General features: G+C 39.5%; 1 protein-coding gene across 4 annotated transcripts; it reads left to right on the top strand.

The window, feature by feature from the left end:
• The first annotated feature begins 9,864 nt into the window (after nt 1-9,864).
• Nucleotides 9,865-17,472, top strand: LOC116251501 (pentatricopeptide repeat-containing protein At5g18390, mitochondrial). 4 transcript variants are annotated; one of them, XM_031625816.2, is made up of 3 exons: nt 9,865-11,362; nt 12,814-12,907; nt 17,221-17,472. In XM_031625816.2, exon 1 carries the CDS (start codon nt 9,917-9,919, stop codon nt 11,279-11,281), a length of 1,365 nt encoding a protein of 454 aa, XP_031481676.1. In that variant the 5' UTR covers nt 9,865-9,916; the 3' UTR covers nt 11,282-11,362; nt 12,814-12,907; nt 17,221-17,472. The 4 variants fall into 4 exon arrangements, with proteins under 4 accessions (XP_031481676.1, XP_031481675.1, XP_031481677.1 ...); XM_031625815.2 differs by lacking the exon at nt 17,221-17,472 and adding an exon at nt 15,568-17,197; XM_031625817.2 differs by lacking the exon at nt 12,814-12,907.
• Nucleotides 17,473-25,638: the final 8,166 nt, after the last annotated feature.

Here is a 25,638-nt window from a genome sequence, read left to right as displayed (position 1 = left end):
GGTATAGAGGGAAGATCCTTCTATGGATGCCATGGACTTTGTCAGGGAGATCCCATGCCCTTTGAAGTGTTTATCATGGTTATGGAGGTTATCACTAGAGGCATGCTGAGATAGATAAAAAATGGTGCCTTTCAACATCCTATGGGATCAAAGTGTCTCCCTAAAATCAATGTCCTTGTGTTTGCAAATGACGTGATTGTGTTTAGTAAAACTAACATAAAATAAGAGAGAAATCTTGCTTTTTTGTTTAGCAGGTAGAATCTTGCGTAGGTATGAAGATCAACAAAGGTAAGTCCATGTTGTTTCCAATTAATGTGGGTGAAGTGAAGACCCAAAGATTGGATGTTATTTTTTGATGGTCATGCACTAGCTTCCTAACCAAGATATTATGGGCTGCCCCTTTCTATAGGCAGCCTTAAAGAAGAATAGTGTTGAGAGATGGTGTTAAAAACTGAAAAAAGACTTGTAATATAAAAATTGATACTTTGTCCTATGTCAGAAGATTGTGTCTCATAAAGTACAATTTGGCTGTCATTCTCATTTATTGGATGTAAACCTTCTAAATTCCTCAGATAGTTTTGATCAAGTTGGAAAATTGTATGAGGAAATTCCATGGGTTGATAGAGAGAACAAGAGGTTTAACTCCACTAAATCTCATGGAAAGTACTTTGCAAACCTAAGAAGGAGGAAAGATTGAGACATAGACTGCTTATAGAATGAAACATAGACTAGCTGGTTGTTTTTGTTGTCTGACCAATGATAACAAGTTGTTTTGTGAATGGTTACTTCATCAGTACTTAAGAGATGGCCGTAGCTTATGTTTAGAGAAGTATAGTGCAAAGGGAGGCTGGTCAACCTGATGTGGAGATGGAGATGGAGACTGGTATGAGAGAAAACCAACTGAAATACATGATTAGGACATAAGGTGAAATTTTGGGTTATCTGGTATCATTCCCAATCCCAATTGAGGACATTGGTGGTGAAATACTATGTAATGATTGAGTCACAAATTGGCATATCAATGGAAGAGGTTATAAGAGTTTATAGCCTTGATTTCCCAGTGGATCAAGATGCCATTAGAGAATTTCATATGCTAAGAAGTAGTCAAACTAAGGACATGCTAGAATGAGACACAAATGAAATTAAATGTTTTAAAGGCAAGGAAATTGAGAAGGCCACATGAAGAAAATAGACTAAAGAATAGTGGAGAGAAAATAAATGGCACAATGACTATCAGTGAAGGCATCATGGTTTCTCTTTGTAGCATGTGAAAACTATTTTCTCACTCGAGATAGAATAAAAGTGTTGGTTGTCTCCCTAGCTAACAAATGCATCATGTGTAAGCAAGAAGAGGAACCAAATAATAATCTAATTATATGCTGTGCAAGAGATCAAAGATTGTGGAAATGGATCTCCAATTTTGAATCAATGCTTGCCATCAAACTGTATTGTCAATCAAGTGCTAGAAGTCATATTTCCTAGTGATGGTATAGCAATTATGGGAAATGAGGAATATGATCACTCATGATCAAGTTTAAGGAATCATAGTGGAGAAAATTGCAGGCATAATATGGAAGGCATGCATCAACATATTCAAGAGTCTCAAGTTTTTTAAAGTCATCAAGATGTTGGTCAGTACATAGATCAGATTGCAGGTTGTCTATTGGAGCACGAGTAATCAACGTACCCTCCCTAATGCAATTTACATTATGAATGTATAGCTTCTAACAAGTATCAAATGGTCGATATGGTTTGGTTGACAAAAGATCAACTTCACCATGAATGAGCAAAAAAGAAAACCACTAATAGTTTCCATGAGACAAAAATGAAAATGTTGTTGACACTCATCAATTTTATAGTGCAGATGTTATAGTCATGCACATGTGAGAATGATACTAACAATGAGGAGCTAAATGGAGTGTTTTTGTCACAATGGAAAGAACCTAAATTGGCCAAATTGTGAGATTTTGTGTTTGTGCTGGTAGGGCTTTGTAGGCTTGGTTTTTGGATTGTAGACTTGTAGTTGGAATCCCTCCAAGATTGGATAGATTTAACGAAATTGAGAGGGTGTTGTTAAAAATGTTTGTTATGTCGTCGTTACACCTTTTCCATTCTTCGGTTCCTCCTTCTCAGCACAGGCACAATACAAAGTGCCTCTTATGATCCTTAGCATAACGACGTTGTCTTCCTCAACACAACATAGACAAAGCAACAATTTCTCTCTCTCTCTCTCATGTATAGTAGGATGTAATCTCTCTACCTATGTAGAAATGAATGGCCCTTGGGTGAAGGCATGTACGCCCTTTGCAAGAAGCTCTGCTGTCTTCTGCCCCCTCCTCAATCCCCTCTTCTCGTTACTTTTTTTAGGCACTTGTATATGGCACACCATGTTTGATAAATTTCACCATTATCCTCTTCTTTTTATAGCTGATTCTTAGACAGTGCAGTTTATGCCAACATTTTGTCAGGTTGTTTGATCATAGTCAAGATATTCTTAACCTTTTGAATATTTGAATTATTTAGGGGGTGTTTGATTCACTTGGAACCAATGGAATTTTAGAATCATTATTCTCATTTTTTCAAAAAGAAAATTGTATTTTCAGACAAATAATTTTGCTTCTAGATTTATAGGCTCATTCCAAAATCAAAATTCTATAATTATGATGCCACCTTAGGAAGTGGAATTATGATTCCATAAATTTGAAATATTTTCATCTGTCTTTGAGGCACAATGCATGAACTTGTTAATTCATGCATTCCAAAATTTTTCATCAAGCAAGTTATTTTTTATTTTAAAATAAAAATTTCATACTATCAAACTCAAAGGAAAATTGGAACTAGAATTTCGTTCCAATTCCAAGTTGAGGTGGAAATTTTATTCTAAATTCTAATCCATCGAACACCCTACGAAATAAAAAGTCCTTAGAGGTCTAGTGTGCACTTTAATAGACGAAATGAGTAAGCAATATGTGGAGGCATATTTAAGTAAAACCGCCATTGGATGGAAATAGAAAAATTGGGTATGCAACTTCTCCTAGCTCCCTCTACATGTGTTAGCTATTGCAAAGCATGCTTAAGCACCCAGTTCGTTGGAATTCCTCTTTTCAATTTTGCTTACATCCAACAATAAAATACGATTATGTATGTCAATCCCTGTTTAAGCTCTCCTTCCACTTATGCTTTGAAAGCTCAACTGATATTTTCTGGTGTCCTATCTTATTCCAATGCAATCTTGATAATTGCTATCATATGAATAGTGACTCTTGTCAAAAGAGTGCTTGTAGAAGGCTCTTTGAGATGAACAAAATATGGATTAAAAGAACCATATTTGTGTAGGTTAAATGAAGCCATGCAAAAATTGGTTTATCAGTGGATAGACATTAATTTTTATTGAACAAACTTTTGTTGTAAATGTGTTTCCTGTGAATTTCTTTTCTTTTCATGTTGTTTGCATTGCATTGCTGTTAAGCAACCCTTGCTGTTACTTGTTCCATGTTAGATATTACTATTCTGAGCCTCAATATTCTGATTAGAGAACGTTCAGGACCCATGGCTTCTTGCATGCATTCAATAATCTCTCCATAAAGAAGTTTTGAACAATAAAAATTGCAAGATGTTTCAGATAAAAATTTTGTAAGCCGATGCACGAAGTGTTGTGAAATTATGGTGCATGTATAAGGTGGACTTGTAGGTTTTTATCTTACTACAATAATCATATGTGCTCATTTGAACCTGTCTTTGTCTTTTTTTCCATGCTTGTAGTACTGTTGGGCCGACCATTAAACAGATGCAGAAAAAGACAAAAAAAAGCATCATGGCGTGAAGGAAAACAACGAACCTGCTATCATTGATACAAGTTTTCTCTGCTCAACCTTCACTCGTACAATGAGGATACATAGAAAATTTGTGGTGAGGGTTGAAAAAGATTGTTCTTACCCAAGGTAGTGGTGTCTATAGTGTGTCCCTCTCATCACATGACACTCTCCTTTATATATAGCATTTAGTCGGTTCTAAATGCTTGTTTTTGTGGATGCAGGATTATTTTGGTGGTCTGGATCCAACATGACCCAACGATCTCCTGATCGATATGAATGGATAAATACTTTGTGAATGGCTTGGTCTTGATATCTAGTCTATGGACTTTAAGTAATAGCCATACATTGCTCAAAAAATCAAAATAAGGAAAAATTTATGTAAACAAGCATTCAAATTTTATAAGAATCAACAAACTAGGTTTAGAACATAGTATAGACACTAGCGTTTTAGTAAGAAGATTTGCTACAATATCTTCAGTATTGATGTACTAAATCTACATAGATGATTCTCTGTTATCTCTTTAACAACAAAGTGTTTTAATTCTATATGTTTACATGTATTAGAAAAGGATACCACAAATTTATTGTCATAGCAAACTTTAAGTGATATCTTAATAGATTCAATTATTTTGAACTATGAAATGAAGTTCTTTATCCATATTGCCTACAAAGTCATTTCATATAATACAACAAACTCTGCTTATATTGTATGAGCAGCAATAGTTTACTTCTTACTGCGCCATGAGATGACACTTCTAGCTAAAAGAAAGACATATCCTGTATTAGGCTTCCTACTATCAACACATCCTCCCAAGTTAGACACTAAGAAACCAACTACTTCAAGGTGGTCCATCTTATGATATGTCAACATATAGTCTTTTGTTCCTTGTAAAAATCGTATCTCTCTTTACAATCTTTCAATGTATCATGCTTGTTTTAGATTGAAATATCCCAAACACTCCAACAGAAAAGGAAATATCATGCCTAATGCAAGTATATGCATATTGCAGGCTACCAATTGCTGATGCATATGAAATATTATTCATTTATGTTTTTTCATATTTGTCACGTGGACAATCATTTAAGTTCAATTTATCCCATTTAGCTATAAGAGTTGACATATGAGAAAAATTTTCATCTCATATAGTATTTTATTGATGTGTGTAGTTTGAGAGAGACTTAAAATTCTTGTACTTTTGTTTTGACAAATCTCAATGCTGAGAACATAAGATGCCTCACCCATATCCTTCACTTCAAAATAAGATGGAAGAAATTGTTAAATTTTTGTCAGCATCTGCACATCATTAGTTACAAGCAGAACATCATCAACATATAATATCAAAATTACGAACTTGTTCTCAGCATTCTTAAGGTATGTACATCAATCAATGATGTTTTTGGTAAACCTAAAGACACAATAACTTTAGAAAACTTGATATACCATTGTCGAGAGGCTTGTTCAAGTCCATAAATTGACTTATTAAGCTGAAAACTAAATGATTTGTATTGCTCTTAGAAAAACCTTGAGGTTGTTTCCTATATATTTCTTCATTTATATTCCCATTTAACAATCATCTAGTATAACTTTAAATCAAAATGAGCTACTAGGGCAAGAACTATTTTCAATGACTCTTTAGTAGAAATGGAAGAATCTGTCTCATGATAGTCTATGTCTTTCATCTGTATGAACCCTTCAACAATTAGTCTTGTTTTGTATCTTTCAATGATGCATTTGGAGTCCCTTTTGGTTTTATAGGCTCATTTACATCTTATGAGTTTTACTCTCTCAGGCAATTTGACAAGTCTCAATGTCTGGTTCCTGGCCATAGAGTCAAACTCTTTTTCCATTATATTTATCCAGTACATGTATTGTTTACTTTTTATAGTTTCTATAAATGTCTGAGGATCTTCATCGATACCTATGAAATCAGAAGACTTTGTAGGTACGCTATATAGTCTAGTGGAATAGAATGCTTTCTTATTGTAGTGGATCTTTGAACATGTAATTATACAGACTTAACCTGAATCTGTACACCTTATTCTATCATAAAGATGATAAAGTCGAACCCTTTAGTACTGTTTTCAACAAATTTATATTTTGTATGTTTCAATTCCTCAAATTTGAGGTTTTGTAATACATTCAACCCAACTGAAATATCTTCTAGGAATTTAGCATTATATGTTTCCACAATATGTGGTGAATGAGATGCACAGTAAAATTTATATCCTTTCGATTTTGGATAACAAAAAAAAAAACCCACAAGTTGTTCCCAAATCGGAGGCCTTTATGTGAAGGGTTACATAGTTTAGCTTCAATATGACATCCCATATGTACTTATAAGATAAGAAAGGTTCCATACATGTCCATAACTCATACAGAGTCTTAGGTACAAGTTTAGTAGGAACTATATTCAAAATTTGTATTGTTGTCATAAGAGCTTCTCCCCACAGATGAACAAAAATAGTAGAGAAATTTAACATGGCTTTAACTATTTATTTAAGCACACGATTTCTCCTTTCTGCTACATCATTTTGGTAAACACTATCAGACATAGTATATTGAGGTACGAATGCCATCTTCTTCTAAAATTCATGCTAATGGCCTTTTCATTGTCCATCTCAGTGATTCTACCATAATATTTGCCATATTTATCTGATCTAACTATCTTAATTACTTCATCTACTTGTTTCTCTACTTTTTTGAACTGTTGAAAACCTGACGTATGTTTAATTTCTTATAGATTAAGTATAGATACATATACTGTGAATGTTAGTAATAAAAATGACAACATACTTTTTGCCAATATAACAAAAAGTCAAACATCCACAAACATCTATATGGACTATCTCTAATCTCTTATGACTTCTCTTAACACCTTCTTTACATGTGTTAGTTTGTTTTGCCTTTATGCAATCAACACATTTATCAATATCTATAAAGTCTAGAGATTTTAAAATTCCTGCATTTACAAGTCTTCTTTTTCTCTTCTTACATATATGGCCTAGTTCACTTTGCCAAAGCATATAAAAGTTACCATCTATGATGCTATGTTCATTGCAAGTTAATCCAAATTCAGAAACCAACGTTTCTTGAGTCTTTATGTTTAATTTATATAAACATCGCACAAAAGAGCATAACCAATTTCAGTAGAACCTTTATACATATACGTTTTGACATTTACAATCTTCATACAAAATCCAAGTCTGTCCAATCCTGATATAGATATGAGGTTTCTGATATATGATGATACAAAAATACATCATGAATCTTCAAAATGAAATCAGTATCAAGTCTGACTTGACAGGTCCCAATAGCCTTTACACATGGATGCATCATCTTTCTTAAAAATGCTCATTTCATGTATTTTTTTGTTCTCTTCTACTTAGAAAGTCCTGCAAAGCATTAGCAATATGTACCGTAACTGTTGAGTCAATTCACCAGCTATTCACAGGAACATGTAATAATTTACATTCATGAGGAATTAATAATAGATTACCTTTATTCTCCAACCATTTCTTGTATTTCATACACTATTTTTTATAGCTTTAACTATATTTGGCAAGATAAAAAAAGATCAAGCACAACAATAATAAAAGCAAGACACCTTTGGATGCAAGTAGCAAAAATTTTGAAATGCCAGTCTTTCTATTTTACCCTGCGCATTCTCTTAAACATGTCATACTACCTTTCGGTAGCACAGTCATTTAATATGAGTCTAAGCACAATTTAAATGTAGATTTTTCTTTTCTCAATTAAACCACTCACCCACTTTTGGTAGGATTAAACACAATTCAATTAAAGTCTTACTATTCTAAATGTCAACATTTCATTTTTCTAGCATGCTTAACATGGAATCATTCAATTCATGCATGTCACAGTATAAAATAAATAAATAAATCACAACAATGAAATATTATGCATCTTTAAAGCTCTGAATTATTCAGAATGCCCCTATTTTCTCCTTAAAGACTCGATCCAGCTTTGTATTGGTCCAAAATGTATTGTATCGGATCATACGAGCTACATACTGTTTATAAAACCAACTGATTTGGTCATGTTTAGTCATAACAGACTGAAACTCGACTCGTTTAACATTTCAAGCACATATTTAAACTTGAACTTTACTGAGTCGAGTCGAGTTTTGACAATGAAGTTCAAATCAAGATCAAAGCTCTAGCTGGTTGACTCATCGTGCAGCCCCTACGTCGACATTTTTATTTCATCCTTTAGGGCCCGTTTGATGGGCGGGTGAAATTTAACATGGTAAATTTACCATGGTAAATTTTTCTAGAAAAATTCACTGGATGAAATTTCACCATCTTCCAATATGAGGCCCTGTTTGATTGTCGGGTGACATTTAACGTGGTAAATTTAACCATGTTTGATGCACAAGAAAAATTTAACTTGGAAAATGTTGTTTTTTTTTTCTCCTCCCCAATTTAACATACAGTGGTATCTACAGACCTATTTCTGCCCAAAGCAGTTAAGACATAGAGGCAGGAAATAGGGATTACAATAGCAGCCAGTCCAATAAAAGAAAGGAAGATAAAATGGATGATCTACATATTCAACCATTTCTGATGGAAGCAACATAGTCACCAATCATCCCAGCGAATAAAACAGAAAACAGACAGCTTGGAAACTGGAAATGGAAACTGTTCAATGTAATTACAAATGGAAACTGTACATAGATCTAGTGCGTCTTACAGATGTAACAAGCTTCGCTTGTTTCTCAAACTGTTTCAGTAACTACATGCCAAAATTGTAATTTACAGAAAGCTAACCATCCCAATCTGAGGATCATGTAGGAGACCCAGATGGTGGAAACAAATTCAAATTAGTTAGCTGGCAATATGATTATGTACACACCTACACAGTCCACATAAGATTGAAAGAATAAACTATTTGTTCTCATTAGCAACTCGAAGAAGACGTCCAAGATTGTCATCTATCTGTTCACCTGAAGGCCTTTTCCGTGCATAAGATGAAGCCATAGATCTTGTCCTCACTCTTTCTATTATCATCTGCCTTCTTGCTAGATCTTCTTCATACTCAACAACTTGCTGTCATCATTTGTCAACCAAACCAGTGACACATAAGTTGATTTCCCTAGGAATAAAGCACAGGTTGAAAAGAAATGAATCAAGTTCAGATTTGAGAACTTGAGATTCCATCTGGGTCTCAGTGAAGCCATCACAATGCCCTTGATTTCCTTCACGATCTGATGGGTTCTGCTGAGCAACAAGATTTTCTGTCCTGCAGAGCAACTATATATTGAAGGAGTAGACTGAATAAGCGACGCATCTGCACATTAGAAATAGGTCCTCGATAGCAGCTGCTACATCAGAAATCATACCTTCACTTTCTGGTGCAGATTCTCCTAATTCCATGAAGCCTGCAAACAAGGACGCATAGATAAGGCAGCAAATCAAACGCCCAAATCTCAAAGGAGGAGAAGCGAGAGAGATATTGAGAGACTCACAGTCTCTGCGTATGTCTTCCCTGCCATACAGAAGAACGCCCAAATGCTGCCTTGTCTCTGCTTATGTCTTCCCTGCCATACAGAGGAACATCTTAGGGCAAGAGAGAAAGGGAGGGCATCAGAGAGAGAAAGGGAGAAAGCGTACCGACGGAGGAGCAGAGAGGCGACGGCGCAGCGGGGAGGCGACGGTGCGAGTGAGGTGAAGGCGCAGCGGAGACAGTGGGAGTGAGTTCTGGTGCGACGGTGAGAAGGAGGGAGGAGGAGCTGCGGAGGGAAGTCCAGCGGGCTGAAGCACCCGAAACATGAAATCAAGCGGGTGGAATTCCACCCGCTCGCTTTTGGGTTAAACAGGTGGAATTCCACCCCGTTTGACGGGTTTTCAATTTCACCCGCCAGTACAAATTCTTCCCTCCCCATCAATTTTCACCTGCCCATCAAACGGGCCCTATGGCCGATTACATATGTAAATCCGGATCGCTTGATGTTGTTTCGAATCCGAATCTACTGAGATTCAATATGTGTGTCTCGGACCAGCCGCATAAGCCACACAGGCACACCCCAAAGAACGGAAAGGAAAATAACAAAAACGGGAACTCAGAAAAATGTAAGCCGTCGTCAATGACGCCTCTCCTCCTCCGTCAGTTCGTGAAACGGCGGCTTCTGTTGTCGGCGGCCGTCTTATCACCCAGAGATTTCTCTACAGCAGGCCTCGCCCCCACTGCCGCGGCCGCCGGTGGCACCACTAAGGACGAGTACTTCGCGGCGGTGCAACGCGTCTGCAACATTGTCCGGCACGACTTCTACCAGGAGCGCACCCTCCAGCGGCTAGCGATCAGGCCCAACCCCGAGCTCGTCTACCGCGTCCTCCGCGCCTGCTCTCGCTCCGGCGTCGAGTCTCTCCGCTTCTTCAATTGGGCTCACTCCCAGCCCGGTTACGATCCGACCACCACCGAGTACGAACAGCTCATCCGCACTCTCGGCAACACCCGCCAATGGGACCACATGTGGAAGGTCGCCGAGCGGATGCGCTCCGCCGGCCTCCCTATCTCCTCTGACACCCTCTCCAGCGTCATCTCCTCCTATGGCGACGCTGGCCTTGTCGACCGCGCCGTGGACGTTTTCAACCGCATGCCCCGCCTCGGCTGTCTCCATACCGTCACTACGTACAACGCTCTCCTCTCCGCTCTCTGCCGCGGCCGGAACTTCCGCGGTGCCTACTCCCTCGTCCGCCGGATGGTCCGCCGCGGCGTCCCGCCGGACAAGGCGACTTTCGGCATCCTGGTGAACGCTTGGTGCGCCGAGGGGAAGTTCCGGGAGGCCTTAGGATTTCTGGAGGAGATGGCTGCGAGGGGGTTCCGGCCGCCGGTCCGTGGCCGGGATCTCCTCGTCGAGGGTCTGCTCAACGCCGGGTTCCTCGAGACAGCGAAGGGCCTCGTCCGGCGGATGACGAAAGAGGGAGTCGCACCGGACCTGCAGACCCTCAATTTGCTGCTGGAGTCACTCTGCAACGCAGGCGAGGTCGGGTTCAGCGTCGACCTTCTGGGATCAGTGGAGGCTGTTGGCCTCCAACCAGACCTCGAGACGTATAAGATCATTGTCCCCGCCGCGGCGCGGACGGGCAGGGTGGAGGAAGCGTTTAGAGTTCTGAACAGGGCAATGGAAGTCGGGCACCGGCCGTTTCCTGGACTGTATGCACCAGTGATCAAGGCGCTGTGCAAGCAGGGGAGATTCGACGATGCGTTTGCCTTCTTCAATGATATGAAGGCGGAGGGGCATCCGCCGAACCGACCGGTTTACACAATGCTGGTTCGGATGTGTTGCCGGGGAGGGAGGATCCTGGAGGCAGCAAATTTTCTGTTTGAAATGGTTGAGAGGGGGTTGTCGCCGCGTGGACAGAGCTTCGAAGCAGTACTCGATGGGTTGAGGAATCGCGGAAGCTATGATCTTGCAAAGAGAGTTGAGCAGTTGGAGGTCTCCCTTTGATTCAATGTGAATCACGGATCGCTCTTTCTTTGCAGATTTTGCATTTCTCTGCTAAGATGTCTTGATAGATGGAGATTGCTGGTAAGATGTTCATATCTTGTGCTACATATTTCGTATTCCCTTCGTTAATTTATCTGGAAAAGTTTGCTCTACTCTTCGCTTGTTTGAGTCGTCTGAAGTTGTTTCTGTTTTAATTTGGTCTCCGTTTGTTCATGTGGACATGTTTGTCTTTGCAATCTCTGGCAATATTTTCCCCTGAAATTGCTTGTCTCATTTGTGTGAAACTGCTATGTTCAGTAGTTCTGCATTTGTATACGCTGCTCGGAGATGTTTCTGTGCCGTTGGACCATTATATTGATTGTTGCACCCATATTGGTGAATATGAGGCACCATTTGTCCTCATGCTAGTAGTTTTTACATGTTCAAATTGATTATACCAATGCAAAACAAACCAAATTTATACTTGTGTAATCAATGAAGATATCACCGGTTTAAAGAAAATCTAAAAAATGATGTAAATTCCAATCAGCATTTAGATTTCATTCTAAATAAAATATCTGGGTAAGAAGAACTTATAAGCGGGCAATCATCATTGAGATCTGATTCTGCCGTAACCAGTTAACCACCGCAAGCAATGAACTCAAAGTGGCAATGCAACTGGCATTGTGGTAGACATGCAGCTGCCACATGTAGTTCCAAAGCAAAGTCCAATTCCTGCAAATGCTATTTCCATTTCTCTTGCAGCAGCAGGAGTCTGGATTAGTGCACCTGGAAAGAGTTTTTTAATAAAATGAAAATACTAGGTCCTATCAAACTGGTGCATATTTGCATGTTTTGCCATCTATTGAGATGGTTCTCTGCTTCCAATATGGACTGCTATTATCTTAGTTTAATGTACTCTGCAGCCATTTGCTATTAATAGCATAGTTGTATTAAGATGAGGCTACGACCATGTTCTGCTTGGTTTTAGCCGTATGCTGTGAACAACGCCTCCAATTTTTTCTGAAGCCAAATATTAATGTGTAAATGGCAATTATTCTTCCTATTGTAAATCAGTATAGGTAATGCACACACTGTATTGCAAGGACTTATGTAGCTGGATGATATGACTTGGTTTGTGAGATAATGTTGCATGTGAACTATCGAATATTCCTTACACTGTTTGTCTTTGTCTGGGGTTAAGTTGGCCCTGCCTCTGTTACCAAGGGGCTCTCTGTTGTAACAAAAGTTAGAATGCTGGCCGAGAACTCCTGTTTATTTTTTCTTTTTTTTTTTTGTTCATTTTATAGTTCATGTCGGCATTTCATATTGCATTTCTTTTTTCATCGAATCATATTCATAGTCCATACATTGTTTTGTTTGCTTCTTCTTCCTTTTGTTTTGGCTGCCTTGTCTTACTATTGGAATCCTTGATACAAAGAAAAACTTTTCTATGAAAGCTTACAGTATCCAAAATACTGGATTTCTGCCAACAATCTTGGTTGCCACTTATTGTTATCACATAGTTGATGCTTCACCTGTTTCGTTTGTAGGAACTTTACCTGAGACAGGTTCCATACTTGTCAGAGTTGAAAATCGCACGGGCGTCTAAGTTCTTACCTCAATCCTTGTGGATTCCTAGTGGTGGTATGTGCCTAGAGAAGGACTGAAGTAAACTCTTATGGCTACCAATCAACTGTTCTCTTCTTAACTGATGTTTGTTCGTAATTTCACATTAGCCATGTGGGAACTTCGGTGGCCTGAGGCTCATTTAGAATGGGTTAGGATCATACGTAGTTTCACCCCATTGTCAGGAAATCAGCATTAATTTTAGCACCAAATTCAGGGTTGGAAGAAATTTCCTAGCTGTCCAATCAAATAATAAGCATGAGCTCTGAAGTCATAATCTGTAGGGTTAATAGAGGAGAGGAGAAAGGGAGCACTTCGCGCTTTGAACTTCCGGTAAAAACCTGCAGAGGGACAGGCCCTCAATTGATAATATTCCCTATTTACAATTCATAATGGCTAATCTGTTTTGAGGCAACAAATTTTGTATTCCCAATTTTTCCTTAAGATTATAGTTGATTTCTATCCTACATGGGGATGGTATGGCAGGACATTTTGGTCATGATAAAACTTTTGCTTTGCTTGATGAAAGGTATTAGTAGCAAAAGATGAGAAAGGTTGTCGTTAAGTTTGTTAATAGCTGTTTGGTCTGCCAGTTGGCTAAAGGCCAGTGACAAAATAGTGGTCTGCACATGCCTCTTTTTATTATACCTTGCCCAACGTTGGAACCATGCTTCTATGGATTTTATGGTCGGACTCCATAGGACTACGTGTGGGTTTGACTCTATTTTAGTGGTAGTAGCTAGGTTCTAAAAAATGGCAGTATTTGTTGGTGCAAGCACACCACTGACGTATCAGTAGTGACTTCCTATCATGGCCACAAATATCGCGTATTTTCGAAAATATTGTGATATTAACAAAGAAAATGAAGAAAACAAAAAAAGGGAAAATATTGCAGTATTTTGAAAAAAAAAACTAAAAAAAAGAAATTTGACGATTTTTTCATTTATTTTTATCTCATTTTCTGTTTTTTTTTTTTTCTAATTTTGTTTCATTGTTTTATTTCCTCTTGTTTTAGGTATTTAATGTGGCCTCTTAGATGTAATACAATAGTTATTACTTTACCATTTTAACTAGCTGTTTTTTATGTCCTGTTATTAGTTTTCCATTTCTTTGTATTTTAGCCAGTGTTATCTGTATCGCACGATACAGACCCGTATCATGCGATACATGTCGTATAGGTTTAAAAAACCTATACGATACACCTACGATACACAATACACGATACACTTGTGTATTGTAGGCGTATTGGCCGTATCATGCGATACGAGGGCCGTATCATATGATACAGCCGATACACCAATGTATTGTACTATACGGGGATCAAATGAATTTTTGTACTTTTTTACAAACGAATCTCTAGCTTCTTCGTTCCAAACATGTCTAAAAGTTGTAAGAGGGGAAAATTTTACTAGTTTTTTTAGAAAGTTGCCCATTTATGTGATAAATCGTTGATTTAGGAGAGAACTTGCTAGTGGAGAAGAAGGTTTACTCATGGCCCCATGGGGCTGATGAGACTTTGAGTGATGATAATCATGATATATTATATGCTGTGAACTTGTAATGTAATCTAAAATACGTTAAAGTTTAAACACTAAAGTTGTGATCGACGCTTATTATGTTATTATGAATTTCTTATTTCTTATTTCTAAATGTGTTGTTAATATATTATGGCTTATGAATGATGTGATGAGTTTTTTTTTTATATAGAACACATTTTTTTCGAAATTTTCTTTCTTTTCCTGATTTTGCCGAATTGTTTCTCTATTTTTTCTATTTTTTAAAATTTTTTATGCATTAACAAATTAATATACGGTATGCTACGCTACATTACGATACAGTGTATAGGTCGGCCCAACCGATACACGTCACGATACGCCTTTTACAACATTGTTTTTACCTAATATTTTGATTTTTATCTTTTTAAAAACTCTGAGATTTTCCCATGAAAATAAAACTTTGTTGAAAAATACCCGAAGAAAACCTCGCCAATAAAAATCCGAGAATGATATTTGTGGCTATTGTTCCTACTACTTAGAGGTGTGGCTCGCTTCCATGGAATCCTACATGGTATTACCATTACCTCTTACCATGACACTAGGTTTATGAGTCATTTCTAGATGTTACTGTGGTGTCTGTTGAAAACTAAGCTGCAGTTGGGTAGTGCCTATTCCACAGACCGATAGACATACTGAGGTAGTTAAGCATACATTGGGAAACCTACTTCACAGTCTCATTGACGTAGGTGAGAATGTCAAAATGGGGAACCTCACATTACCTCAGTTCAAGTTCGCTTATAATAGTATGGACTATCGTTAACTATTCCAGTTGTTGATCAATTTTTCAGATTGTGTATGGCTACTCGCCCACCCATGTGGTAGATCTGTCATCTGTATCCACTCGGCCCACTCCTATCAAGATTGCCCCTAATGCCTTAAATGCGGAGGCATCAGGAAGTTAACTTTGATGTCGGTCAGTTGGTGTGCGTTTATTTATGTCTTGAGTATTTCCCACATGGTACCTACAATATGCTTAGCCTTTATAAGTTTGGTCCTCCTTGTGTCCTCCAGCGTCTAGGGAAACACATATATGCCTGAGCTTCTTGAGGATTGGTGTATTTCTCCTATCTTCAACGTTATCGCTTTGTTTCCGTATTGAAGCAATTGATGCATCAAATTCAGGACGATTGGCCAAGACCAACATATGCCTGGTCACATTTGTGCCAGCTTTGAGACTGCGGCAGACTGTGTGCACAAATGGTGATCCTTTGGTAGTGGATTCTGGGGCAAACCCACTTCAACAAAGTTGCGACGTGTCATTGTGTACTTACTCAAGAAATCCATGGGGCAACCTCTGCATCACAGCTCATTTCCATCACAGCGGTAGTTTCCCAGTCATCAAGAGCCAACTGTTTCAACTTGGGGAGATTGATTCAGGCTGGTGGATCCTGATGAATCTAATTAAGCATTCACTCATTTAGTTATTTTTTATTAAGAGATCCAAATCTATTTTGTGCTTAGAGACCTTATTTAAGGGTCATGTTCTTTTTTCTTGTGATTATTCCTTTATTTTGATTAATGAGAACTAGCCCTTATTTCAGCTTCCTATTGTTTTCTATGTTTGTTGCTTTCATTCTTTGATTTTGTTTACTTTCATTGCGTTCTTCCGTGGGGTTTAGAGCATGAATCTCAAAATTACTGTGTCGAGAACTTTATTGCAAAGAGAGATAGTTGGAAGTTGTCAGTACTACTATCCCCCAATACTTTGGGAATCTGAACAATATGAGTTCTGTCAATCTTTTGTGCTAGCTTGCCTTTTGTAGAAAAGGTCTCCAATGAAAGAGATAATATCATCTTTAGTTATCTCCTAGTTGTCTTGATAAAATCTATTAGGAAAGTTGTGTGGCCCGGGAGCAGAATCTCTATCAACTTCCATAACTGCCATTAAAGTTCCTCCTTTGAATTGGGACACAGCAGTTAGTTATTCTCTTCTCTTGAAACCTTTTAACCGATTGTCATGCCAATAGAGGGAGCACCATATTCATTGCCCTTGTCCAAGAGCTTGCTGAAATATTTAGTGAAGGCATTCATTATCTTCACTTCTCTTTCCACTTTTCTGATTCTTAACCATGACAGCAGCAACTTCGTTTCCTTTCCTACAGGTTTTTACTGCCTCATGAAAGAACTTACCATTGGTACCTCCTTCCTGCGGCTACCTAATTCTAGATTTTTGTTGCCAAACTGTTCCCCATCCTTGGCAATTTTTCCAGCTGCATTTCGTCTCCAGTTGGATTGCTTCCATGTTGCCTCTCTCTGCTTCTGGCTGAAAACTCATAATTTTGTTCCTTGCAATTCCTGATCTGGCGTTGAGAGCCCTTAGAGTATCCTTTTTTCATTGGCTGAGCTGGGCTGTCATCAAATTAAGCTTTTTTAGAAGCCTTAACATTGGGCATCCTGAAATCTCCTCTTTCCAGCATGGACCAACAATGGATATGCAATCTGTATTCTCTATCCAGAAATTATAAAAACGAAAGCAAGGTTTGCCATGAGTCCATATTTGACCTTTGTTAGCAGACAGCAATAGGGGATCATGGTCCGAGTTGGATCTAGGCAAAAGAGTCAGTTCATTATTTTGATACGTGTCCTCTATCCAAGAATGAGACACAAAAGATTGATTAATCTTACTCATGACGTTGTCTACTTCATGCAATGAACTTGAAAAATGCAGATACATGTACATTTCTTTAGTTTGCTTATCTGCAGCTGTGAGGCCATTGTTCTACCTTGTTTCTCAAGTTATGTTCCAACTGTTTTTTTTTTTTTTTTGTTTCCCAGACCCCAGAATGAGGCAAGCAGCTTCCATTTAGATGATCTCCGCTGGGACTAGAGAGCAACTATTTATCTAACCATAATCTTCCTTCCTTTGTGGAGAATAATGGACGGTGAATCTATTGTTGCACCAAGCGACAAAGTATCTGAGGCAAGTGTACCTTTCGCCCAAGTAACTGACTATTGATTCTCCACTGTTGCTGTCTCGGCCTTTAGATAAGGACCTTTGTTATCTATATCGAATGTTAAAATTCTCCATTTGTGCATGTCATCAGGGATCATGTCTTTCTTTGTGCCGTTCCAATTTTGTCGGATGTCTCTGTGGAGACTATTGACATTCAGACGGCTGTGCTGAAATGAATGGGACGAAAACTTTGCACCACCACTCTGCCGTGTAGGTTGGATTCCAGAACAAATTAAAAACGACATATTGGCTGGTGACTAAAAACGAGATATGGAAGTAGCATTAATTATATGAATCTTAGTGATCGAATATAGATGATAACAATCCAATTCCATGCCTGTTGATAATATAAGAGTAAGATTCAATCAGTAATCGGGTTTGGATTGGGTACACAGTTTCTCCTTATCTCTGAACCCACATGCCAGGTTCAACTGAGGCAACCCATTTCCATGTAAAAATTGAAAGCTAATTGAACCGACTCTGGATTCAAATAGTTAAATTCCAATCGTAACTTCGTTTGGTTGCAGTCAATTAAGTCAGGTGCTGGGAAGCCTGAATCGTCTCAAAACCTGACAAATTGGCATCTACACTAACGACTACGCCTCCTATGTTGCACCCCAATGCTCACATAGTGAAAGCGTCCAGTTGCTTAGAGTTTGTGGAAGAAGAATATATGCTTGTGCTACTGGCAACGTCATTCCTGCATTTCTGTCACGGATGACATACACCTGTCACCATGGTGATTGTAGATGAAGAGAGTACTTAAAAAATTCTAATCAAAGAGATTACCATATTCTTCAACAGTGGCTATGTATATGATCTTTTGCAACTAGTGTGACTATATATTCAATCTGTCTATGTAATGGCTTTATTGTTTCCAAGTGCGGCCTCCCTTGGGAATCTTTCATCTCTTGGAGCCTCTTTGGTTACAGCAGATGAGAAGGTAAGGCCTTTCATCCACAAGCCATGCTTCTTAAAAGAATTGCATACTAAAGGCTTTCTCTTCTCATACAAAGACATTTTACCTCCTAAACAAATTAGCAGGTATGAAGTACGTCCATGAAAACATAATGGTTAATGCTAAGTTCGGTATGCTTGTCAAAAGCTCGGTCCCTCGTCTTCGTAAGGAAATAAGCCAAAGATGAGCCTGTGCTTATTCATAAACAAGCAGAGCATGAAGACATGCTGTTCAGTCCCTATTGTTGAACAGCTTTAGTTGGTTAGTTGGCACGTCTATTTTTTGCATGTTACTGAGTCATTTATGTCATTAACACACAAACACGTGCCATACGTATGTTGATTGAGTAAATATAAAGATGTCTTGACTAACTATGGGTTGTTCGACGTAAGATGTTGCATGTAAGATTACTTTTCAACATCATAGTATATGTTCCCTTGCGTCTAGAGGTTGCATAGCCATTTGTAAGCCTGGGTATCGGGCCGGGCCGCCGCAGGGTACCCGGTACCCAGCCTAATCAGGCCCGGGCTCGGGCTGAAAAAACGGACTATCGGGCCGGGCCCGGTTGTGCGGCCCAGCCCGATTCGGCCCGTTAATAATTTATAAAAAATATTTTTTATTGTTTTTTAAACTTAATAATGTGTATTTTATAATTTATAATTTATATTATTAAAAATAATTATTTTATAATTAAAAATAATTTTTTATTATCAAACGTGCTGGGCCGGGACCCAATACAATCTGTGACGTCCTGGCGACCCAATACAATCTGTGAAGGGCCAAGGGCAAGGGAGTGGTTAGTTTGACGAGATGGGCACATCCCATGGTCAAGAAGACCTGGCCGAAGTCGTGAACAAGCTAGTTGCCGACGTAGCTACTTAGGAGGAAGCGTTGGGCAATGCAGTCGAGTCCTTGGAGGAATTGAGGGACGAAGTGAAGACAATGTGGGAACAAATGGTCGACCTTATGGCCATTGCTGACAAAGTGACCATACTGCAAGCCGAAATTAAAGAACTCTGGGCAAAGAACCGCACACTATAGTGACAAGTTGTTGTAGGTAGAGGTGACGATCGACCATCAAGGGTCGACGTTCAACCGCTAGAAAAATAAAACGGAAATCGGGATAGCCGCGTGATTGACAACTTTTTATTCCAAGTGAAATACTACCTGGACCTTTAGGGCGTTGTGGGAGATGACCTTCAGGTCAAGACCGCCACCATGTTACTTGAGGGAAACCGTTGTTGTCTTGTGGAGAAAGAAACGACTTGACTTTCAAGAGGAGATTTACAAAATAGACACTTTCGATGACTTTTAGCGAGAGTTAAAGAATTACTTCATGTCCTCGAATACAAGACGACATGTTTATCGGATGGTCGGTGAATTGAAACACAGAATCCTTGCGATATCATGTGAGGACCTATGAAAGGCTCATGTTGGATGTACTAGATATGCCAGAAGAAGATAAACTTGACTGGTTTATTTTGCGACTTTAGTCGTGGCCACAATCCAAAGTGGAAAGAAGTAATCCAAAGACCTTAGAGGATGCTTATGTGACAACAGAGCACCTGGCTGACACTTAACACAAGAGGTACACTAACACCTTCAAGCCTTCGAAGAAACCTGACCATGGAAGAAAGAAAGAAGACTGACAGGACCATAAAGGTGAATCATCGACCCAACATCAAGTCGAGAAGAAACATTTCTTTCGTAAGAACAACAATTATTAAAATAAAGTGGTAACTTGTTGATTCTGTAGAGAGAGACATATAACCAAGCGATGTCCAAAGCACCTCATAAAAGACAACGTGCAAGTTAATGCTGCAGTTGCATAGGCCAATGCTGAAGCAGTGCAGTCGCGCATGGGAGTTGTTCAGATGTTCAATGTTGTACAGAGTCGAGTAGCATCAAACACGATGGTAAATACGAAACTGATGTACTTGGATATTACTATGAGGGGTAAGTCTACTATGGCCATGGTAAACTTCAGAACAATACACAACTTCGTTCTGAAAGAGAAGGTGGAGAGATTGGGATTGAAGCTTGAGCCTAGGCAGAAAACCTTGAAGACGGTGAACTCTGTGGCCAGGCCTATCATTCGAGAAGCAAAAGGTATAGCCATCCAGATTGAGAGTTGGGCTGGCACTACAAACTTCTTAGTTGTTCCCCTAGATGAATTCAAAGTAATCTTGATATGCAGTTTCTTCGAGGCCAGAATGTTATGATGTTGTCAAAGTTCAATTTCATTGACATTGATAGGACCAGACTGTACAGACACAGTTCATTGCTATTTGCTAGTGGAAAGTCACATTCTATGTTGTCTGCTATGCTACTAAAGAAGGGCGTGAGACATGGAGAACATACGTTTCTTGTGTCCACCCGAGCAGAGGAAGAAGTCAAGTTGATCACCGTCCCACCAATCCTAGGTCCGTTGCTGAAAGCAGGAAGTAATGCCACCTGAACTATCAAGGCAATTACCACCGAGACGGGAAGTCGATCATGGAGATAAACCTCCAGCCATGGTTCCTTGTCGGATGGGACTGACTGAATTGAAGGAATTGCGAAGACAACTTGATGAAATGTTGGAGACAGACCTCATTCGGCCGTCTAAGGCACTGTTCGGAGTGCTAATGTTATTCCTAGTGAAGCGAGATGGCTCAAAGCATCTATGCATAGATTACCATGCATTGAACAAGGTGACAGTCAAGAACAAATACTTGTTACCACTTATTGCTGTTTATTCGATCAGTTGAGCAATGCACAAATCTTTTCAAAATTGGACATTCGATTGGGTTATTGGCTAGTCAGGATAGCTGAATGTGATAAAGCAAAGAGTAATTGTGTCACTCGTTATAATGCTTATGAATTTCTAGTCATGTCATTCAGGTTGACCAATGCCTCAGCGACCTTCTCAACATTGATGAACAAGATCTTGTATCTGTGCCTCGACAACTTCGTGGTGGTCTATCTTGATGACATCGTGGTTTTTAGCGAAAGCATGGAAGAACATGTTAGTCATTTGTAGACAGTGTTCTAAGTATTGAAGGAAAATAATGTTTATGTGAAAAAGGAAAAGCATATTTTTGTCCAACAGGAGATCAGCTTTCTCGGTTATGTTATAGGGCATGGTCAGTTGCTAATGGATCTGAGAAAGGTATCATCCAAGAATAGAAGCCGCCAACGACAATGCCTGAATTGCGGTCCTTTTTTGGTTTGGCAAATTATTACAGACGGTTCATCGAAGGGTATTCTTTAATTGTTGCTCCTCTCACTGACTTGCTCAAGAAGAACACGGCGAGTCAAACACTTTAGAGAAATCCAAGTCGGGATTGAAGCTTAAGCCTAGGCAAAGAACCTTGAAGACGATGAACTCTGTGGCCAGGCCTATCCTTGGAGAAGCAAAAGGTATAGTCATCCAGATTGAGAGTTGGGCTGGCACTACAAACTTTTCAGTTGTTCCCTTATATGACTTCAAAGTAATCTTGATGTGGAATTTCTTCGAGGCCAGAATGTTCAATTCATTGACATTGATGGGGCCAGACTGTACAGTTCATTACTATTTGCTAGTGGAAAGTCACATTCTATGTTGTTTGCTATGCAACTAAAGAAGGGCGTGAGACATGGAGAACATACATTTCTTGTGTCCACCCGCGCAAAGGAAGAAGCCGAGTCGATCACCGTCCCACCAATCCTAGGTCTGTTGCTGAAAGCAGGAAGTAGTGCCACCTGAACTACAAGGCAATTACCACCGAGACGTAAAGTCGATCATGGAGATAAACCTCCAGCCATTGTTGCTTGCCACGTGGGACTGACTGAATTGAAGGAATTGCGAAGACAACTTGATGAAATGTTGGAGACAGGCCTCATCCGACCGTCTAAGGCACTGTTCGGAGTGCTAATGTTATTCCTAGTGAAGCGAAATGACTCAAAGCGTCTAGATTACCATGCATTGAACAAGGTGACGGTCAAGAACAAATACTTGTTACCACTTATTGCTAACTTATTTGATCAGTTGAGCAATGCACAAATCTTTTCAAAATTGGACCTTTGATCGGGTTATTGACAAGTCAGGATAGCTGAAGGTGATGAAGCAAAGACTAATTGTGTCACTCGTTATGGTGCTTATGAATTCCTAGTCATGTCATTCGGGTTGACCAATGCCCCAGCGACCTTCTCAACATTGATGAACAAGATCTTGTATCTGTGCCTCGACAACTTCGTGGTGGTCTATCTTGATGACATCGTGGTTTTTAGCGAAAGCATGGAGGAACATGTTAGTCATTTGCAGACAATGTTTTAAGTATTGAAGGAAAATGATCTTGATGTGAAAAAGGAAAAGTGTCTTTTTGGAGATCTGCTTTCTTGGCTATGTTGTAGGGCATGGTCAGTTGCTAATGGATCTGGGAAAGATGAAAGTCATCCATGAATAGAAGTCGCCAATGACAATGCCTGAATTGCGGTCATTTCTTGGCTTGGCAAATTATTATAGACGGTTCATCGAAGGGTATTCTTTGATTGTTGCTCCCCTCACTGACTTGCTTAAAAAGAACACGATTTGGGTTTGGACGTCGTCTGCCCATGATGCTTTTGAAGGATTGAAGAGAGCTCATGTGAAAAGTCTTGAAGCCTTTTGAGGTTCATACTGATGCTTCTAACTTCGCTATCAGCAGAGTATTGATGCAAGAGAGTCATTCGATCGCTTATGAGAACTGAAATTTGAAGGAAGACACTGTAAAATGACTGCAATCGTGCACTGCCTTCGCATATGGAGGATTACCTGCTGGGAACTCGGTTCATTGTAAAGATTGATAATGTAGCCACAAGTTACTTTCAGAAGCAAAAGAAGCTATCTCTGAAGCAAGCTCGTTGGTAAGAATTCTTGGTCGAGTTTGACTTTGCTTTAGAGTACAAGGCGGGAAAGACCAACGTCGTTGCTGATACGTTGAGTCGAAAGGCGAAACTTGCGGCAACTCGGGTAAAGTCTTCTGAAGTATGACTGGAGGGTGCTTTTCTCAAGCGTGTTCGCGAGGGGATGCGGTAGGACCTGACACAACACTTGGTGGCCGTAGCTGAAGCAGGGAAGACTCGAAGGTTCTAGCTACGAGACGGACTCCTCCTCACCAAAGGCGGACGTGTAGTCGTGCTACGATGTGGCAACCTTCAATGGGAGCTTTTAAATGAGTGCCATGATACCTTGCGGGCTGACCATTCTGGTCATGAGCGGACCCTATCCTTCATTGAATGCGGATATTATTGGCCACAGATGCGGGATGATCTTTAGGTTTACGTGAAGTCGTGCCTCATCTGCCAGCAAGATAAGAGGATAAATCATAAGCATGTCTGCCTACTAGAACCGTTGTCTGTTCCAGAATGCCCATGAGAAAGTATCTCCATAGATTTCATTGTGAGCCTATCGAAAGTGGATGGCTATAGCTCTATCATTGTTGTTGTAGATAAGTTTTCAAAGTATGCTACATTTATCCTAACTTCAAAGGAATGTTCAGTAGAGAAGACAACGAAGTTCTTCGTGAAGAACATTGTTAAGCATTGGGGTGTGCCGAAGAGCATTGTGAGTGACTACGATGTTCGCTTCACGAGTAAGTTTTGGCGTGAAGTATTTTGTTTGCTCAGTTCAGACTTATTGTTTTCCACCAGTTTCCACCCATAGACAGATGACCAGACGGAGTATATGAATGCCTTGTTGGAAGAGTACTTGCGGCACTTCGTCAATGCAAACCGGAAAAATTGGGTTAAACTGCTCGATGTCACCCAATTCTGCTACAACTTACAAAAGAGTGAGTCTTTTGGGCACAGTTTGTTTGAAATAGCTACGGGACAACAACCTTTGATGTCGCACACTCTTGCCGCACAAGAAAAAGACAGGCCTATATTTGCCTACTAGTTTCCAGAGACTGACAGAAACAGACGGAACTCGCCAAAGCATTCTTGCATAAGGCTGCCAAAAAGATTTCCAGAGACTGACAGAAACAGACGGAACTCGCCAAAGCATTCTTGCATAAGGCTGCCAAAAAGATGAAAACGTAGGCGGATAAAGATTGAAGATCGGCCGAATTTCGAGTTGGAAACCAAGTTATCGTGAAGCTATATCATGATCGCACGATCATCTTTTGTGGTTACACCGTGCATTGATTCGAAAGTATGAAAGGTCATTCACTATGACCAAGAGAATTGGGAAGCTGGCGTACAAGTTAGGTCTGCCGCCAAACTTCAAGGTGCATCTAGTGTTTCACATATGCAACCTAAAGCCATTCTATACCGATGCCGAGGATCCAGAGCGAAGCCAGCGATAGCGAAAGCCAATTCTACAAAGAGCTTCTACAAGTAAGCGTGCAACCGACAGATAACTTGAGCAAATTCTTCAACATAAGATCAACTATCTTGGAGAGCCGAAAAAGTATTTTGTCAAGTGGGCGGATGAATAATAACCTACCTGGGAGTATGTGTTTCAGTTGAAGTCTACCCAAAAGAAGTCCATGCCTACCACAATATAGTTGGCACCCAAGACGCTGATTTGAAGGGGGGAGCATGTTCTCATGTGTTTAAAGTTTGTACAGTTCTTTGCTTTGCTATGTATTTTCTTTGCTTATGTTGAGTTTTTGCTTATGATTTCCCACGGGTCTAAGTGTCATGTTGGGGATTCTGTGTTTTGGGTCGACATTTGAATCCTTGTATATTGCTGCGATCAACCCTATGTAAGCAAGTTGAAATTCTTCTTCTTCCTTACTTCTCTCGTGATGTACAAAGCTTTTCAAGAAAAATATATTGCGAGATTTCTTTATTCACATTGTTTTTTTTATTCTCTTTACTTTCCCAAATGATTTTTGCTCTCCTTTTGATGGTTTGAAGGGTAACGACAAATAGATTATTGTCGTGTCGCACGGACTGAAGTTGTCATCCCGTGACAGTATAAGTTGTTTGCAAAAATTACTTTATATGTGACACTTTAATCAAGTTATAATTAATTTTCGTAGTCTTCATATTCATTTAGCCTATGAATCTCACAAGTTTATATACATACATCCCCAAGCTAACGGTTGGCCAGATTCCTCCCTGCCAGTTTATGCCAACACAGGCAAACCTTGGGTATTAGACTTTTGGCCTTCAGCATTTTACCTAATTATGTAGACTCCATTGAATGTGTACCAAAACACTTAGGGTGCATTAGATTATCTAAGAATTGAGATTCCAGATGATTTGAAATCAAGGGAATCTCAAATCCATGGGTTTAAGGTCGGATCCAACCTCAAGTCTGAGGTTTTGGTCA

This window comes from Nymphaea colorata, chromosome 3 (assembly GCF_008831285.2).
Source record: "Nymphaea colorata isolate Beijing-Zhang1983 chromosome 3, ASM883128v2, whole genome shotgun sequence".
NCBI lineage: Eukaryota > Viridiplantae > Streptophyta > Magnoliopsida > Nymphaeales > Nymphaeaceae > Nymphaea > Nymphaea colorata.
Note: the sequence above shows the minus strand (reverse complement) of the source record. Positions and strands in the feature narration are given on the sequence as shown.

Excerpts from the sequence above, each read along its gene's own strand:
- LOC116251501 (XM_031625817.2), top strand. The coding sequence starts at position 9,917 with ATGACGCCTCTCCTCCTCCGTCAGTTCGTGAAACGGCGGCTTCTGTTG.